General features: G+C 35.7%; 1 protein-coding gene across 5 annotated transcripts; it reads left to right on the forward strand.

Moving 5' to 3' along the window:
* The first annotated feature begins 619 nt into the window (after positions 1–619).
* LOC112522584 (transcription factor VOZ1-like) lies at positions 620–7,111 on the forward strand. Of its 5 annotated transcripts, none has more exons than XM_025131804.1 (6): positions 620–728; positions 999–1,284; positions 1,823–1,969; positions 4,930–5,485; positions 6,082–6,635; positions 6,734–7,111. In XM_025131804.1, the coding sequence occupies exons 2-5, from the start codon at positions 1,063–1,065 to the stop codon at positions 6,612–6,614; spliced, it is 1,458 nt and encodes a 485-aa protein (XP_024987572.1). In that variant the 5' UTR covers positions 620–728; positions 999–1,062; the 3' UTR covers positions 6,615–6,635; positions 6,734–7,111. The 5 variants fall into 5 exon arrangements, with proteins under 5 accessions (XP_024987572.1, XP_024987571.1, XP_024987570.1 ...); XM_025131803.1 differs by having other exon boundaries at positions 622–728; positions 904–1,284; positions 6,737–7,111; XM_025131802.1 differs by having other exon boundaries at positions 622–728; positions 6,737–7,111.
* The last annotated feature ends 10,640 nt before the right edge of the window (positions 7,112–17,751 follow it).

Here is a 17,751-nt window from a genome sequence, read left to right on the forward strand (position 1 = left end):
TGTCCGATGAGGAAGGGGTCATCGGCCAATGTGTTGGCCGATAAGGGGCATTTATCGCCCAAGTATTGTAATTTAAAAACTGTGATTTTTCACAAATGTTGTTTAACAGTTTTAAACTGTTTTATGTTGAGAAAGGGTATTTTGTATCTCTCAAATGTGGTTTATAAATTGAGAAAGATACTGTTGTTTTCTTTCAAAACGGTTGTCACGTAAAGTCTTTTTTTAAAGAAATACTGAGTTAAGAATTGAAAAGTAGATTTAAGAACTTGAGAGTTCTTGAGATTTAAGTTTCTGTTCCATGGGATAGGGGTGGAACGGGCTTGTTCCATTTTTTCCATTCTGTTCCTGTCTGTTTCACATAAAATTCATGTCAAACATGAGACAAGAATCATTGTTCTGTTCTATCATGTCCATTGTACCAAATGCTCCCTAAAAGATTGTTTTATGATTCTCAATACAATTCATCTCATATTTCTGTTTAATTAGAATTCATTTCTCTTGGACAAATTACAATGACAATTGGAGGTTGGTATATGGGATTGGGGGGTTTGGGGGTATTTTCCTAACTTTTGCCGCGTAGGGTGCGCACTTTTTTGCTTCTTTGGAGATTAAAGCAAATCTAGAAAACCAGAAATTCCTGAGAGAGAGAGAAGACACCCACAGCAGTAAAAGAGTGGCAAATTCTCTCTGCTCGACCCTCTGCTTTCGCTGATTTCACTATCAAAAAGGTAGTAGTAATCTTGGATCAATTTCTTTTCTTCTCCCTAATTTACGCTTCGATCTCCTCTTTTTTTGTTTGGTAACACTTTTGTGAATTTTCTATTTATGATTGTATTTCGTTTGGTTTTTGTTCGTTGATTTAGTATATCGGGGTGATTTTTGCTGGATTATGGTCTTTGCTAGGGTTTGCGATTAGGGTGTTGAGTTCCAAGTTGTTATAATCTCTACGGCGTTTCATTGTATGAAATTGAGGGTTTTTTGGTGTCGATGTGTGACAGGCGATCATTGAGAATTCAGAAGAGCCAATCAGCGAAGGATTAGGTTATATTTTATTGGTTTTGAATGGGGAAAGGTACCAAATGCAAGTTGGGGTCCCACCAGATATTTAAGGATAGGGCTAAGAACCGCGTGGAGGACCTCCATGGAATGTTTACGGATCTGCAGTCCGCAAGGAAGGAGAGCCGTAGCATTGATGTGGTTGTGCTTGAAGAACAGGTTAATCAGATGCTCAAAGAATGGAAGAATGAACTTAACGAGCCTTCACCTGCTTCTTCTTTGCAACAGGTTTGGCATATTGTTAAATTATCTTCTTGTTGTTTACGGGTAGGTCTTGTTTGGGTTGCATGACTGTGCTGGTATGTCGGTAATCAGGGTCGGATTTATTTACAAGCTAGTGGGTCCTCTGCCACCACTAAACGTTTCATGCTGGTGAATTTTTTTACAAGTGCCACCATTGTGTTTCGCAAATCATTAAAATTGGATCTGATTTCTTATCTTCTTGTACTGTAATTTGTAACTATAATTATTTTGTGTCACCACTAAAAAATTCTGGTTCCGCCTCTGTTGGTAATATGGTACAATCTGTAGTGTGGGAAGGGTGGCATGAGTAGTATCACTAGGAATGAGGCTTCTTTACCATTCATCAGTTTGTTTTGTTTGTAACCACGTGGTGTGGGGATTATTTCTGGTACTCAGTGGCTCTAGTGAACTTGTCTGTGAAAGCAAAGAGTACTTGCTAGATACTGTGTTAGTGTGGGTTAGGATGCTAATGGATTTAATTTGCACTATCGATGGGGATATTAATTTCCTTGACTTTTTGAAGCAGGGTGCAAGTGTGGGCCCTTTCTCACCAGACATAAGTAGGCTTCTGCAACTATGCGATGAGGAAGATGATGCAACCAGTGGATTAGCTGCCCCGAAACCTGATCCTGATTGTCATAAAGCTGGTGAAAGTGCAGCTTTTCATGAGGTGACCATCTGTTATGGTGATCTATTTACTTAAGATTTGTGTACATCTTCTGATGCTGGCAAGTAGCTGATAAGTTTACAGGACATTGGTAGAATAATGGAACAATCTGATTATGGAATGAGGTTTTCATGTTGTTTTGGCAAAATTGCGCATTCTTAGTCCTTGAGTTGTTGTGAACACCTCAACTCAAATCACTTATCCATGCTTCACGAATGATATTGCAGGCTATAGTAGGGAGTTCCTTATGGTGCATATGTGCTTCTGTAGTACCCGGGGCTTTAGCCTAACGAGTAAGGAGGTGGGTATCCTTGCAGAATGAGTGGGAGGTCTGGATTTGGCTCCAGGCACCACCCACCTGCGCCTGGGACATGCGATTTACCTCCCCTATGATGGACGTGGGACCGGTAAAGTGGGGGCCGATAAGTGGGGACATTCCAGAGGGTGATGTCATACCCTTTTTGCTGAGTGCTTTTATTAGCGCATGCATTGTTAGACCTAGTTATAGAGTCATTTGCAATTGAGCACTTTGCCCGTCTTTTATAAATTTAGAGTTATACAAATTAATGATCCTTCATGATTTCCAGCTTTCTTGTGTTTGCATTTCTTTTTTCGTCTAGTTGATAACCAGCTTTCTGTTTTTATCTTGAATAATTGCTCTCCTGATCACTGAGTTCTACCTTGTTCCAGGTTTTTTTTTTTTTTGCATTGATAGTTTCTTCTTTGTGTTACTTGTTATCCTCTAGTCCTAAGTATGTGCTTCAAAACCAAAGATCTCTTGTGCATCATGCTTTAGTTAGAGGCTTAAAGCAAATGATCTATTTTGAATAAAAATTCTAATGACAGTTTGAAAAATGAATACATCTGGATATGTGATTTCTGAGTGGTTATAATCTTACTTAGGATAAACGTTTAAGAGAACTCTGTTCTGCCCAGAAATGAGATGTTTATGAAGCGTCTAATTGTCAAATGCCATTTAGCCAAACCTCGGCCTTTATCACCCTATGATTTATACATTAATTTTTTATGCTGGCACTGTTATCCATGGTTTTTCCCTTGAACTATATGCTGGGTTAAATGGGTGGGTCAAATGGGATCCATTTTTAAGAGTTGGGTCTTCAGTTTAAACTGATCTTTCCTGGAGATCCTAACCCCACTGTTTCTGTTGGAAGGATCAGTTCTGCAGCTTCTTCCCTTTTCTTTTTTGTTTTGTATTCCCTCATCTCAAAAGAAGATTACAGTTTTGTTTTGAAATTCAATCTATTATTTCTGAAATTCAGAGTTGACATGAACAATTTATTTTATAACGCCAGATTTCATTTTTGTTTTAAGAATGGTTTAATATAGTTACTGATTTTTTTAATTGAAGAAAACAATTTTTCATAATCAAGCTTAACGCCAAAATGATGCTCATATGTCACTTATTATTCCTATGTGCGTTATATTTATTGGATGGAGTATCACTATCATGCCAAACCAGCAATGTCTCAAGTTTGTAACTCGTATATGTTGTAACAGAAATTGTGGTTGTTCCAGCATCCGTATTAAGTTCAGAAAAGACAATTAAGTGCAAGCATATTATCTGATACTCAAAAGGTTGCCAAACATGAAATGATTGCCCTTCTTCCATGGCATATCATGCAGGAAATTATTGTTTGCCAATAAATGGAAGAGACAATGTTGGTTTGATTATATGGCTAATGGTGCAAAGAGTATTTTATTGTTATCTTTGTTATAGGCTGGTGCGAAGACTCCCTCTTATTATGGTGAATGCCACATGGGTTGTTGCTTTGTACATTGTAAGAAAATGATAAAAGAGCAAGATTCAACTCAATAGGAGTCCACTTTTGACTTTTAGAAGTCAACTTAATGCTTAGATTTGAATCACACAAGGATCGTTTTGGTGATAGAGAAAGTATTGATGCCTCTAATTGACATTAATTTGAGATAACTGATATACTCGTTTTGTATCTTCTGTGCTCTAACCCTCAATGGACTTGACAGAGAGGTGCTAGATGAAGTTTATTAAAACTTTCTTCAATTTATGCCACACAATGAGAGCATCGTGTGTTATATTATTAAACGTTTTAGGACGTAAAGCTTTAAACTGTATCTCCTCTAATGTCTTTAGATTCTACTCTCTCTTTTAGTATGTAGTCCTAACATCAGTGACTTCCATTGGCTTCCAAGGAGAAGAGAAGTTTTGCCCATTATTACTTGCATTTTTCTATGAAGGTGTTCAGGCAACAATAAGGTTGCTCATGGATCCTAACCTCTGATACAACCTCACTATTTTACCTCAAAGATGACTTACACTATGTCATTATGGTCTCCTTGACCATTGGATCATCATTTACTATGCCTTCTTATTCATAGGGTGCCCTTGTTCTATAAATGTTTGATATCTGTAGTTTCTGTTTCATAATCATGTACTTGGTACATGCCTTTTCTTTATGATTTAGTTAAGACCATCTGAACTTGTTTTAAACAATCGTTTTCCCTCTTTTCTTGGCATAAACTATCCATCTCTATGGTTGACAACTATGACTTTTATGGCACTTGTTTTTATTGTGCTTTAACTGGATTGAAATAAATATCCATGTTCATGGCGTAATAGGTAAATAGTTACTAAACTTACAAAATTCTATCACTTTCTCACACAAACAGAAAAATTTCTATCGCATATTAGTTCTCACTTACTAGACACAACAGCCCGAGATTTTGTGTGCTTATTGTTTTCAGCTCAAGTTTTGCTTCTAATCTTCTTGGAGAGCATTTCATATCTTTAAGTGTGCACATATTATGTTAATAGTTTTAGACTTGTTTTGCTATAATTTCAACAAATGGCAATTGTATGTCATAGTACTTCACTTGTACTGTTCTATGAGAACCATTGTCTTAACTAATAAGGGGTTACAACACACTTCATATGGAGTCCTAATGAACAGTATAATGGGTTACAGGATTTTGCTGTTACTCAGACAGGTCAGGAACAAGGGTTCCAGTTGGTTGGTCAATGCAAAGGATCTGCTTCAGGTGTTAACAATATAGGAGTACATAATATGGGTGTTGCTACTGCTACTCAGTTGGATTATTTTTCATATGATTTGCCTCAAGACTTTGAGCAGAACTTTTTTAGTGGGTTCGATGGCATGGGTCTCTGCAGGGGAGAAGATGCTTTACCCCAGATGACTGGCTTTATGCCTACTGTTTGTCCTCCCCCTTCTGCTTTCTTGGGACCAAAATGTGCTCTTTGGGATTGTCCCAGACCAGCTACACAAGGCTGGTGCTCTGAGAGGCCTGTTCAAGGCTGGTTTCCTGACTATTGCAGCAGCTTGCATGCTGCAATTGCTCAAAATGAAGGCCGATTTGGGATGACACCCGTCATACGACCTAAAGGTATTGAGTTGAAGGATACTTTGCTTTTTGCTGCGCTTAGTGCCAAGTTTCAGGGAAAGGATGTTGGTGTTCCGGAGTGTGAGGGGGCAGCTACTGCAAAATCTCCATGGAATGCACCTGGTTAGTTTCGTTTTGTTTCCTTTCCTTTCTTGTCATGCACACTGCAAAAAAAATTGTTTTATAGGACACCAATTATGTTTAAATGTCTTAACAGACAGTTTTAAACTTACGTTCATGAGACCGAATCCTTTCAATAAAAGTTTATAGGACCAAACAGTTGTGCGTCCTATATAAAGGTGTTATAATAAGTTGATAGGACGTTTTCGGATGTCCTACCAAGTTTTTCCGGACAAATTTGAAATAAAATGTTCTATTAGTTTTTTATAGAACATTTAACAAATTTTTTTAGAGGACACTTGTTTTTATAAGAAGCATTTTCAAATAATATTATATAAAAAGACTAATATGATGTTTTATTTCAAAAACTATATCTAAAAAACTTGTTAGGAAGTCCAAAAACACATATCAACTTATTGTAACACCTTCACATCGGACGCATTATTGTTTGTTCCTATAAACTTAAGTCCTATCAAGCAGTCCATTAGGATATTTAGATATATTTCATGGCCTATAAAGTTTAGTCTGTTGTGGCAATTTTCATCCATCCTATGTTCTATACTTGACGTTTTCCCCTTTTATTGATCATCTTGTTTCAGAGCTCTTTGATCTCTCAGTTTTTGAGGGTGAGACAATACGAGAGTGGTTGTTTTTTGACAAGCCTCGAAGGGCATTTGAGAGTGGGAACAGAAAACAGAGATCACTCCCAGATTACAACGGGCGTGGTTGGCATGAATCAAGAAAACAGGTGATTAACGAATCTGGGTGGCTGAAGAGATCCTATTATATGGACCCACAGCCAATGAAGTTTTTGGAGTGGCATCTCTACGAGTATGAGATCAGCAAATGTGATGCTTGTGCCTTGTATAGGTTGGAACTGAAGCTTGTTGATGGCAAAAAAAGTCCAAAGGGAAAGATTGCTAATGATTCAGTTGCTGATCTACAAAAGCAAATGGGAAGGCTTACCGCTGAGTTTCCATTAGAGAACAACATTAAAAGGTCTGGTAAAGGGAGGGGAAAGAAAGAGAATTCCTCCAAGCCAATAATAGCTGCAAATGATGGTATTGATTATGGAGGAAATGCAGCATTTAACTATCTTGTGGATGACGTGGGTGGCTACTACCTGACGTAATTGAAGATCTAGACTAAAGAGGTAATATGCTGTTTTATTATAATACTTGAGAGTTTATCGTATTATTAGAGGCCAAAATGCAAGATTAAAGTTACTATAGTTTTTTTGTGTGTTTTAAGTAGATGGGATTGTGAAATGTGCTTGATTTTTATGGCGGAGCACGAAACTAACTGTTGGGAGATGGTATATGAAAAAGTGAAGAAGGCGGGCGGGTGGTGATGCTTTTGGCTTTTCTGGTTATGATGGTAAAAGAACACACAAACATTTAGTGTTTTATGTCTTAAATTAGGGTGGCCAAAGGCAAAATATGATTATAAGATATGCTACAAAACTGAAAGATTTTGATGGTAAATGGAGTGGAGAGCATCATCTTGGTGCTCAAAATCAGGAGCTATCTGTAACTTGTGTCTAGTTCAGTTCAGTTCAGTTGGTATATATATGAATTGCTGTTTTTGTTTCTTTAAATATTGTGTTGAGGAGTGCAATGGAGGTTACAATTACATCATGATCAGAATTTAAGTTGAGGCCTTTGGATCCATACTTTTTTTTTTATTAACGTGGATATCCAACCGGCTATGTGAGCCGATTAATCTCAGGGCAACCATCTGCTTTGCAGATAGCCCGGAGTCACCGATTGAACCTCCATGGCTACAAGGGGAATTTTATTCCTCTTTTGGATTTGAACCTGGGACCTCCAGGTACTTTTGATATTTGGAGCCAAGTTCAAACTAATCAGGCATCACTTTGTGGTTCTTTCGATCCGTACTTATGCTTTCTTCAATGGTCCTTCGTTTTGGAAATTGTAAGCTAATTTGTCATGGGCTGTTTGGTTCAGTCTTGTTAATTAAAATGGGACCAATTTAACCTGGAAAAGAAATATGTGCTTGTAGGGGAATGTAGGGATGAAACTCAGACTACCAGTTGTCCCGAACCGGGACCAGACCGAAAGTACTGAAGTCATGTTATCGGTTTGGTTATCGGTTCCAAGAATACAACAAATCGGAAATCGGTTATTCGGTCGCGGTACCAACCACTTTTCCCGGAAAAAACCTTGAACCAAACTGGATTTTAATGGACCTTGACTATTCCTATCCCATCTATGTTTTTTCATAAACTAATCCATATCTTCTCCTAAACTAACTATAATTTCTCTTAAACTAATCCATATATTCTCCTAAAACCTTCTCCATAACTATTTCTTTGATCAAAAAATCGGCCCTAATAACTATCAATCAAAAAATCGGCTCCTATTCCCTTTGATCATAAGGTTTCGAGCATCTAAAAAAATCGGCTTCCATTTCCTTTGATTGTTGAACTTTTGCGATTGATTCGTGATTGGTTTTGATTGCTTCTTTACACACTTTCAATTTTTGGTCCCAAGTGGTCCTAGTCCTGAGTTTTACGAACCGGTACCGAATTTGTACAAGCGGTTCGGTTTTCGGTCCTCATTTTCAGCCACATTCATTAAGTTTTGGTACCAACCGGTCCGGTACCGAAGTCATCCCCAGGGGAATAAAAACCTATTATATTATACTAGAAGGGTACTCGCGCAATGCAGCGAGATACATCTTGATTTTAATATTTTATTTTATTTTTTATCTCAGTCGATATTATAGTATGGTCTTATGTGATTTTAAAAAAACGATGATGTTTTTATTTTTTAAATAAAATATTAAGTCAATTTTTTATTATAATTTAATTTAGGTTTAATAACGAAGTAATTTATATTTGGTTTAATAATATAATTTTCTTATAAAGATATTAATTAATTATTTTGTTAGAACTCGATAAATATCCTTTAGATTTTTTATATTTTAAAATGAGATGTTTATCCTCTATTTGGTTATGTTTATCCACAGTTAGTTACACGAATTCGAACATGGAGCTTTAATAAGTTGTATTTATGCATAATTTACTTGTAATCTTGAATTTTAAGTAATATGCATCAATATACAGTACTTCATGCATAAAAAATATTTTTTAAGAATTTTTGTCAAATGCTTTATAATATAGTATAGATAGAGTAAATTAAAATATTCGTCTAAGAAAATTTAATCCACAATGACTTTAAATGAAATTATTTTGTTTGGAAGAAGTAATCGATACTTCTCATATAACCACAAGGACGAAATCTGTAATTTATTTTATCTATACTATATTATAAAGCATTTGACAAAAACTCTTAAAACCATTTTTTTATGCATGAAGTACTGTATATTTATGCATATTACTTAAAATTCAAGATTACAAGTAAATTATGTATAAGTACAACTTATTAAAGCTCCATGTTTGAATTCGTGTAACTAACTGCAGATAAACATAATCAAATAGAGGATAAACATCTTATTTTAAAATATAAAAAATATAAAATATAGAAAATTTAAAATATAATTAGGACAATTATCGAGTTCTAACAAAATAATTGATTATTATATTTATAAGAAAATTATATTATTAAACAAAATATAAATTACTTCGTTATTGAACCCAAATTAAATTATAATAAAAAAATTGAATTAAAAAATTACACAAAAAATTGGAATTTTAAATAATTAATTTAATACTAATATCGATATATTTTGTCAAATTTTTATGATATCCTCAAGTTTATATTTTATTTAAAAATAAAAACATCATCGTTTTTCAAAATCACATAAGACCATCGACTGAGATAAATAATAAAATGAAACATTAAAATCAAGATATATCTCGCTACATTGCGCGAGTATCGTTCTAGTTATATAGATTTAGATAATTCTTTCTCATATTTTGTTACTTAAAGATAATAGAGGGTGGCCAAGTTGGGTTGAGGCCCAGGTCCACGACCATGATTACAACATAATACTTTTTGGGTTATGTTTGGTTCGTAAAATAATTTATGAAATAATGAAATCTGTTAAAAAAATTAGAATCTAGAAGAAATTAGAATGAAATGTTATCAAGTTTGATCAAGTGTTTGGTTGGTAGAAATGAAATGTAATCTGCCTAATGAATTGGAATCTGACTGTTTGGTTTCCAAGAGAATTGAAGTAGAATGATGAAAAAGAACAAATATACATTTTCTTTAATATTTTTTAAAAAATTAATTTTTTAATTACAAATAACAATAAAATTAACATTCAATGAGAAAAAAAATGTTTACCATTTATGAAAAAATATTTTGTTATATATATATATATATATATATATACTACATTAATAAGCATTTAGACTTGTATCTTAAGTACAAGTTTTAAAGCATATAATACCATCATTTTATGGAAGAATTCAAAAATCTCTTAATTACAAAATATTTTGCACAATGTAAAAGTTGTTTATGCAACACCAAATCCAAATTGGGTCAAACTTGCTTTCTCTTTACAAATTTTTAAAATTACCACATTGGGCCGCTTTCTTCTTCTTCTTCTTCTTCTTCTTCTTCTTATATATCTATACATCTAATAAATAAGTAACTTGGGTGACACGTGTCATCTTCGGATGAGTCGGTTGTCTTATTTTCCCGCCTAAGCATGTATCTAGAAACAATTTACATTAATGGTTCAATTAGACTCATTTGAATGTATCTAGACACAATGTATATCAACAGTTCATTTATATTCATTTGATTGACATGTGTCTTCTTATTCAATCAATCCTACTAATTAAGAATGCAACTGATTTTATTCTTTGGTTAATTAATTTGTGTGGTAACTGATTCCAAAAAAAAAATGGTGTTTACTTCTAAGTTTAAATTCAATTTACTGATAGTTTCATTTCTAAATTCAACTTTATTGTAGGGTTAACTTCATTTTATTCTAAATTCAATTTACTGAAAAGTTTTACCTCAGAGTTATTTCAAGCGAACAAGTCTGATGTCATTCTTCAGAGTTAACTCACCCGAACTCTAAGTCTGAACTCTGAAATCTTCTTTTTCAGACTTAAAAAGTCTGAACTCTGAAGTCTTTTTTTTAGACTTAGAAAAAGAAGTCTGAAGTCTTCTTTTTCAGACTTAGAATTCTGAACTCTAAAGTCTTCTATAATTCTGAGTACAAGTCTGAAAAGTCTTTCTTCAGAGTTAACTCACCCGAACTCCAAAATCTGAACTCTAACTCTTTTTTTTTTTTTTTTTTTTTTTTTCCAGATTTAGAAGTCTGAACTCTGATTTAATGGGATTGGTTTATACTTCAGAGTTATTTCAAGAGTACAAGTCTGAAGAGTCATTCTTCAGAGTTTTATTTCAGAGTTATTTCCAGAGTATAAGTCTGAAGAGTCATTCTTCAAAGTTATCTCACTCGAACTCTGTAGTCTTCTTTTACAAACGGACACCATGCAGAGCCTCTGCATAGTGCATGCAGAGCTTCTAGCTTGCCTATACAGAGCTCTGAAGTCTGAAGAGTTTTACTTCAGAGTAATTTCAAGAGTACAAGTCTTGTAATAAACTTATCTAGATTTTGAAGATAAGTCTTTAAGACTTAGACTTAGTCTTGTAAGCCAGAGCCCCTCTGGTTGGTCTGGCTTCTGGATGTCATAGGAGCTCTGGTTGGTTTTGCTCTGTATGATGCAAACTTTACCATAAGGTCTTTTTCAAAGATATTGAGTATTTGAATAACTATGAACTTAAGATCTTCAGATTTCGTCTTCAGATTTGACACAGGCGCTCTGTATGCTTGCCTATACAGAGTCTGAAGTCTGAAGAGTTTTACTTCAGAGTTATTTCAAGAGTACAAGTCTGAAGAGTCATTTTAAATTACTTCTAAGTTTAAATTCAATTTACTGATATAATTTCATTTCTAAATTAAAATTTTATTCTAGGGTTAACTTCATTTTAACTAATTATTGATAGTTTCGTTTCTAAATTCAAGTCTGAAGAGTCATTCTTCAAAGTTATACTTCAGAGTTATTTCAATAGTACAAATCTGAAGTCATTTCTTCAGAGTTTTACTTCAGAGTTATTTCATGAGTACAAGTTTGAAGTCATTTTTCAGAGTTATATTTTAGAGTTATTTCAAGAGTACAAGTATAAAGAGTCATTCTAAAGACTTAGCTCACTCGAACTCTGAAGTCTGTTTTTTCAGACTTAAATAGATGTAGCTCACCCGAACTCTGGAGTCTGAACTCTGAAGTCTTCTTTTTTAGACTTAGTATTGATCCTCTTTCTCAGTGATTTGATGATAATCCCTTTTACCTTATACGAAGTATTTATGTTTATGTCTTTCAGTTCCAGCGATCATCACTAAGTTTGTTCAATGATCGTTGGGAACATGTAATGTAAATCCATCAGCGACAACGATACTTCAAGAAGACAAAACTCACACCAAAGAACCTTCAGCGAAAGTCGAAGGCTGAAAATTAATATTAGAGACTGGCGAGTTCGTAATCTGAAGCGGTATTCAGTGATTACAACCTGGTCTATACATGTGTGAAGACTGCCTAAGCCTCAATGAATGCTGAAGAGACCTTCAGGTTATTCCAGCATTCAACGATCAAAAGAAGCTTGTTGAGTACGATTGTTTTTGCCTTGTCCTTATACACACAAATGACAAACCCATACCTTTTCTAGAAGCATAGTACGGTACAGAGCTGATTAGTTGACTTTACTACCCACCAACTCCATGAGAGGATGTCTGCTCATGAATAGAATTTTATACTATTCACTGTAGCAAATGACAAGTCTTTCTCTAAAGGCTTGACATATGCTCAAACCCTACTGCATTGCATTAAATGTGCATTTAATGCAATGGGTATAAATAGATGTATTCTATCTMCATGCAGAGATACTYTWAYACTTACTCTTGAACCCTAACTTACGTTCATAAGTAAAAGAACACACATCTAAGAACACAATACGCTTATCTTCAAAAGCAAGTTAGAATCCCTTTTAAGTATTCTAAATAGTTCTTACCCAGAAAGAACATACTTTCTTCTAAGTCTAAAACAACAAATCATTTCTCTTTGCTAAGAACTAGTGTGTAACTTAGATTGTTTAGATAGGTTATCTTTACCTTATCTTTCTACAAACAATCTTGTAAAATCTGTATTGATCATTCGTTATCAATACATATTTTAAATTTGAAAAGTTTACTGTGTTTGTATTCATCCCTCCCTTCTACAAATTTTTATACACATCTTGTAGACCCTAACGGGACCAACAAGTGGTATCAGAACAGTGTATTTTCTATTCTTGTTGTTTGGTTGTTTTTCTGCATTATATTATATTTTTCTTTAGATAATCTTACTTCTTTCTAATGGCTTTACAAAACACAAACACACACTTTCATGACAATGACTCTCTTGTCAAACCACCCCGTTTTATCCGAGACAACTTTAGTCTTTGGAAAAATCGGATGTCCCTCTTTCTGGAAGGTGTGGATCCTAAAATTCCACACTATATAGAAAATGGATCATATGTTTCATATGCTATTTCTCCGGCTGTTTCTGAAACAGCTACGACTGCAACGATTTCTACGGCAGATTCCAAAGCTCACTCATCAATGGAACGATTAAGATAAGAAGAATATAGCTATAGACACTCGTGTTAGGTCTATAATAGCCATGTCTCTTCCTGATGAGGTTAATCATTTTGTTATGAAACTCAGAACCTCGAAAGCCATGTGGGACACTTCCTCTTAGGTTCAAGAATCGAAGAATATTAGTTTAGTAAGACAATATGAAAGCTTTCTCTATGGAAAGACTAAAAGATTGTCTGAAGTACATCAACGTTTTAATTGTCTTCTTATAGATTTAAGGACTGTAGGCAGGGAATATTGCAATTCTGAAACTTTAACTAAGTTTCTGAAATGTTGTCTGAGTCTTGGGATACTTATTCCATGTGTCTCAAGATGTCCAATGACATGTCCTCTCTTTCCCTCAACACTCTTTATGGGATACTGCTCATTCATGAGCAGTCTCGATAGCTGAAAAGGAATCTAATCAAGGATTCCAGAGAAATGAAGAGATTTTCATTAACTCTAATCTCTGAAGATGCTTCAGCTGAACTCCCATCTTCTTTTTCTCTTCTTACTGTTGTTATCACTGAGTTAGATTCTACTAACTATGAGGATTTATCAGAATTTGATCTTGCAGATTTTGATGAATCACTGGCGCTATTAACTAAATCTTTTAGGAGATTCGTCAAGAAAAGTAACTTTTGCAGATCTCCTTCGCTGACCATCAAGGAAAAACCAAAGTCTGATAACATAGACAAGGCTTCAGTGATCTGTTACAACTGTCACCGCAAGGGTCACTTTACTGGTGAATGCAGGTCTAAGAAGGCTGTGAAGCCATCTTCTAAAACCCCATCCTCCTTCAGATCTAAGGATGACAAATACCTGAAGCTAAAGGAGAAGTACATGAAGATGAAGAACTTCCAGCGAAAGGCCAAAGGTCTTGTCGTTGAAGAGCACGACTGGGCTGATTCATCGATGAATCATCATATGATAAGGAAGGTACGGCCTATCTCTGCTTGATGGCCAAAGATGTCAAAGAAGAAGCTTCAGAGACATCAACCTCTCATGATCCCTCATCATTCTCACCTACTCAGGTATGTCTCCTGAATGAACCTTCTTCTTCCTCTTCTTCTAGCCTATCAGCGTTAGACACGCTGACGGTGGACCTTTATAATGCCTTGAATGGCAAGTCTAAGGCATAAATGCTTAATCTTGATATTCAAGAACAGTTGAAGATTTGTCATTCAAAGATCAAAGAGTTAACTAAGATCGAAACCTCTTCATCAGGCTCAGTAAAGACACCCACTGACTCTATCTCTCTAGCATCAGAGGTTGTTCCTATTTCCACTAAAACCTCTCTAGGTTCAATGAAGCCGTCTGCTAACGCTGGTTCTTTAGTTTCAGTAGATGAAACCTCTAACATTGTTGGACCCAAATAGATGGGTACCAAAAGCATTTTTAAATTGTTCCCTTGTGCAGGAAGTCAAAGGCATTTGGTATCTAGATAGTGGATGCTCAAGACACATGACCGAAGACAAATCCATGCTTATTAACTACAAGGAAGAAAGAGGACCTTCCGTGACCTTTGGAGGTAATGGAAAAGGATATACCAGAGGTTTTGGTATATTAACCAACGGCGCAACCACATTTAGGCGTGTTGCATACGTTGAAGGACTGAAGCACAACGTCTTCAGCATCAGTCAACTGTGTGATAAAGACTACACAGTGAAGTTCTCCAAGAATTCATGCTATGTCTATGACAAAGATGATAAGGTTGCCTTGACCTGTTCTCGTCTAGAGAACATCTACATCATCAATATGGATTCTTCTATCACTGAGAATAGCTGTTTCTTCTCTAAAGCTTCGTCAGACATCAACTGGCTGTGGCACAAAGGGCTTTCTCACCTTAACTTCAAGACATTTAGTGAGTTGTCTAGAAATGATCTTGTCACTAGTCTTTCTTAACACTCATTTTAAAAGGAATCTCTTAGCTCAGCTTGTGAAAAAGGAAAACAAACAAGAGCTAGCTTCAAATCAAAGCAAATCTCTTCATTGACATCACCTCTTCAGCTACTGCACATGGATCTCTCTGGTCTTGTGAATGTGCAATCTATTGCTAGAAAGAGGTATACACTCGTCATTGTTAATGAGTATTCTAGGTACACTTGGGTCTTCATTCTCAGATACAAAAATGAAGTACCTGAAGACATCATTTTGTCTATCAAGAAAATAGAAGTACTTAACAACATCTACGGTCTATTAGAAGTGACCATGGTACTGATTTCAAAAATAGTACTATGGATAACTTCTTTGAGGACAAGGGAATTTCTCCCAACTTTTTTTCAATGAGAACTCCTCAGCAAAATGGGGTCGCTGAAAGAAGAAATCGAATAATCATTGAGGCTGCTCGATCAATGCTCAGCGAGTCCCATCTACCTACAAATTTCTGGGCTGAAGCTATCAACACCGCTTGTTTCACTCAAAATCGATCACTGGTCATTAAGAGGTTCAAGAAGACAGCCTATGAACTTTTCCATGGCAGAAAACCTCTATTAGCTTTCTACACATCTTTGGTCGCACATGTTATATTCTCAACAACCGTGATCAACTAGGAAAGTTTGATCCCAAAGCTGATGAAGGAATATTTCTTGGATATTCTTCAGTGTCCAAAGCCATCAGAGTATTCAACAAACGCCGACAGACGATAGAATAAACTATTCATGTCACTTTTGATGAATCTCAATCAGCTAATTCAAAACCCATTTTAAATGATGAAGATGAATTAGAAAAATAGATGTTCTCTCATTATGGACAACCTGGAGCTTCCTTCAGCGTTCCTCTCAACACTGAAGCAATAGAAGCTGAAGATGAACCATTAATCATTCCAGTTGCATCTAGTTACACCAACATGTCTTCTTCAGAGATTGCTGCTGTGTCCATTAGCTGTGTTTCTTCTTCTACTTCAAGCACTAATCAATCAGTGAATGAAATGCCTTCAGCATCTGAACCTATTTCATTTGTTGAATCTATGGCTCCTTTAACAATTGTTCCAATCGTTGAAGATATTGCAGCTGAAGCCTCATCCATTGTTCCTGAACTTCTCTACTCAGATGATAATCCTCTACCAGCTCAGCGATGGACTAAAGACCATCCAATTCATCAAATTCTTGGTGATCCAGGTGCAGGTATTCAGACTCGTCGTGGTCTAGGTAATATCTGTCTCTTTATCAACTTTCTCTCTTTAGTTGAACCCAAGAAGATCAGTGATTCTATCTCAGACCCTAGTTGGGTTATTGCCATGCAAGAGGAGCTCATTGAGTTTGATAGAAACAAAGTCTGGTACCTTGTCCCACGTCTATCTGACAAGACAGTGATAGGCACCAAATGGGTCTATCGCAACAACTTAGATGAAGAAGGTGTGGTAACCCGTAACAAGGCTCGACTTGTTGCTCATGGACTAGATGAAACCTTCACACTAGTGGCTAGACTCGAAGCAATTCGACTCTTTCTAGCGTTTGCTGCCCATAAAGACTATAAAGATTACCGAATGGATGTAAAGAGCGCTTTCCTAAATGAAAAAAAATTCAAGAGGAAGTTTATGTTAAACAACCTCCAGGGTTTCTTGACTCTAAGTATCCAAACCATGTTTATCGTTTGGATAAAGCTCTTTATGGGTTGAAACAGGCTCCCCGTGCCTAGTATGATACCCTCTCCTTATTTCTCATCTTTGAGAAATTTGTTCGTGGAAAGATTGACCAGACCTTATTTCTTAGGAAAGTTAATGGTCATATCATTCTAGTCCAAATTTATGTCGATGATATTATTTTGGCTCCACTAATCCCTCTTTGTGTTTTTGATTTGCTGATCGCATGAAGAAAGAATACCAGATGAGTATGATGGGAGAAATAACCTTCTTTTTAGGTCTCCAGATCAAGCAGTCAGATAAAGATATTTTTATCAGTCAAAGTAAGTATGTCCGTGGCATGCTGAAGAAGTTTGATTTATCTAATAGCTCATCTATGAAGACTCCACTGGCTCCTCCACTCTCTCTCAACAAGGATCCAAATGGAAAGCCTGTAAACATAGCTGTTTATAAAGGAATGATCGGCTCCCTGCTGTATCTCACAGCTAGTCGACCAGATATCATGTATTCTACTTGCTTATGTGCACGATATCAATCTAAACCTGAGGAATCCCATCTGATTGCTGTAAAACTGTAACAACCCACATATTCTATGTAACAACCTTCATATTTCACATATGTAACAACCTTTATATTCCATATACATATAATTCACATCATCACACTCATAATACTAAAAATAGTATTATTACAAAACATGGACTATCAAAATGTATCTTTAATACATATACAAACAAACTAATATCATCATTCATATATTTCCCTTGCCTTTATCTTTCTGAGTACGCTGACCTGCAAAACAGGTTAATCCAACATCTGAGCGTTAGACCCAAAGGTCTAGTGAGTGTATAATCTCATRCAAACAATATACATTTCAAACAATCAGTTTAGAATCAAACCTGTTCCGAAACATAAGCATACTTATGTTTCTCGCGGTTACACCGTCATTACATTCTCTCTCTCTCTCTCTCTCTCTCTCTCTCTCTCTCTCTCTCGCGGTTACACCGCCATTTCATCTCTCTCACGGTTACACTGCCATCTCTCTCGCGGTTACACCGCCATTTCATCT

Source organism: Cynara cardunculus, assembly GCF_001531365.2.
Source record: "Cynara cardunculus var. scolymus isolate 2C chromosome LG 12, CcrdV1, whole genome shotgun sequence".
Lineage (NCBI taxonomy): Eukaryota > Viridiplantae > Streptophyta > Magnoliopsida > Asterales > Asteraceae > Cynara > Cynara cardunculus.

Excerpts from the sequence above, each read along its gene's own strand:
- LOC112522584 (XM_025131804.1), top strand. The coding sequence starts at position 1,063 with ATGGGGAAAGGTACCAAATGCAAGTTGGGGTCCCACCAGATATTTAAG. Across the intron at positions 1,285-1,822 it reads CTGCTTCTTCTTTGCAACAG|CAGGGTGCAAGTGTGGGCCC; the intron begins GTTTGGCATATT and ends GACTTTTTGAAG. Across the intron at positions 5,486-6,081 it reads ATCTCCATGGAATGCACCTG|AGCTCTTTGATCTCTCAGTT; the intron begins GTTAGTTTCGTT and ends ATCTTGTTTCAG.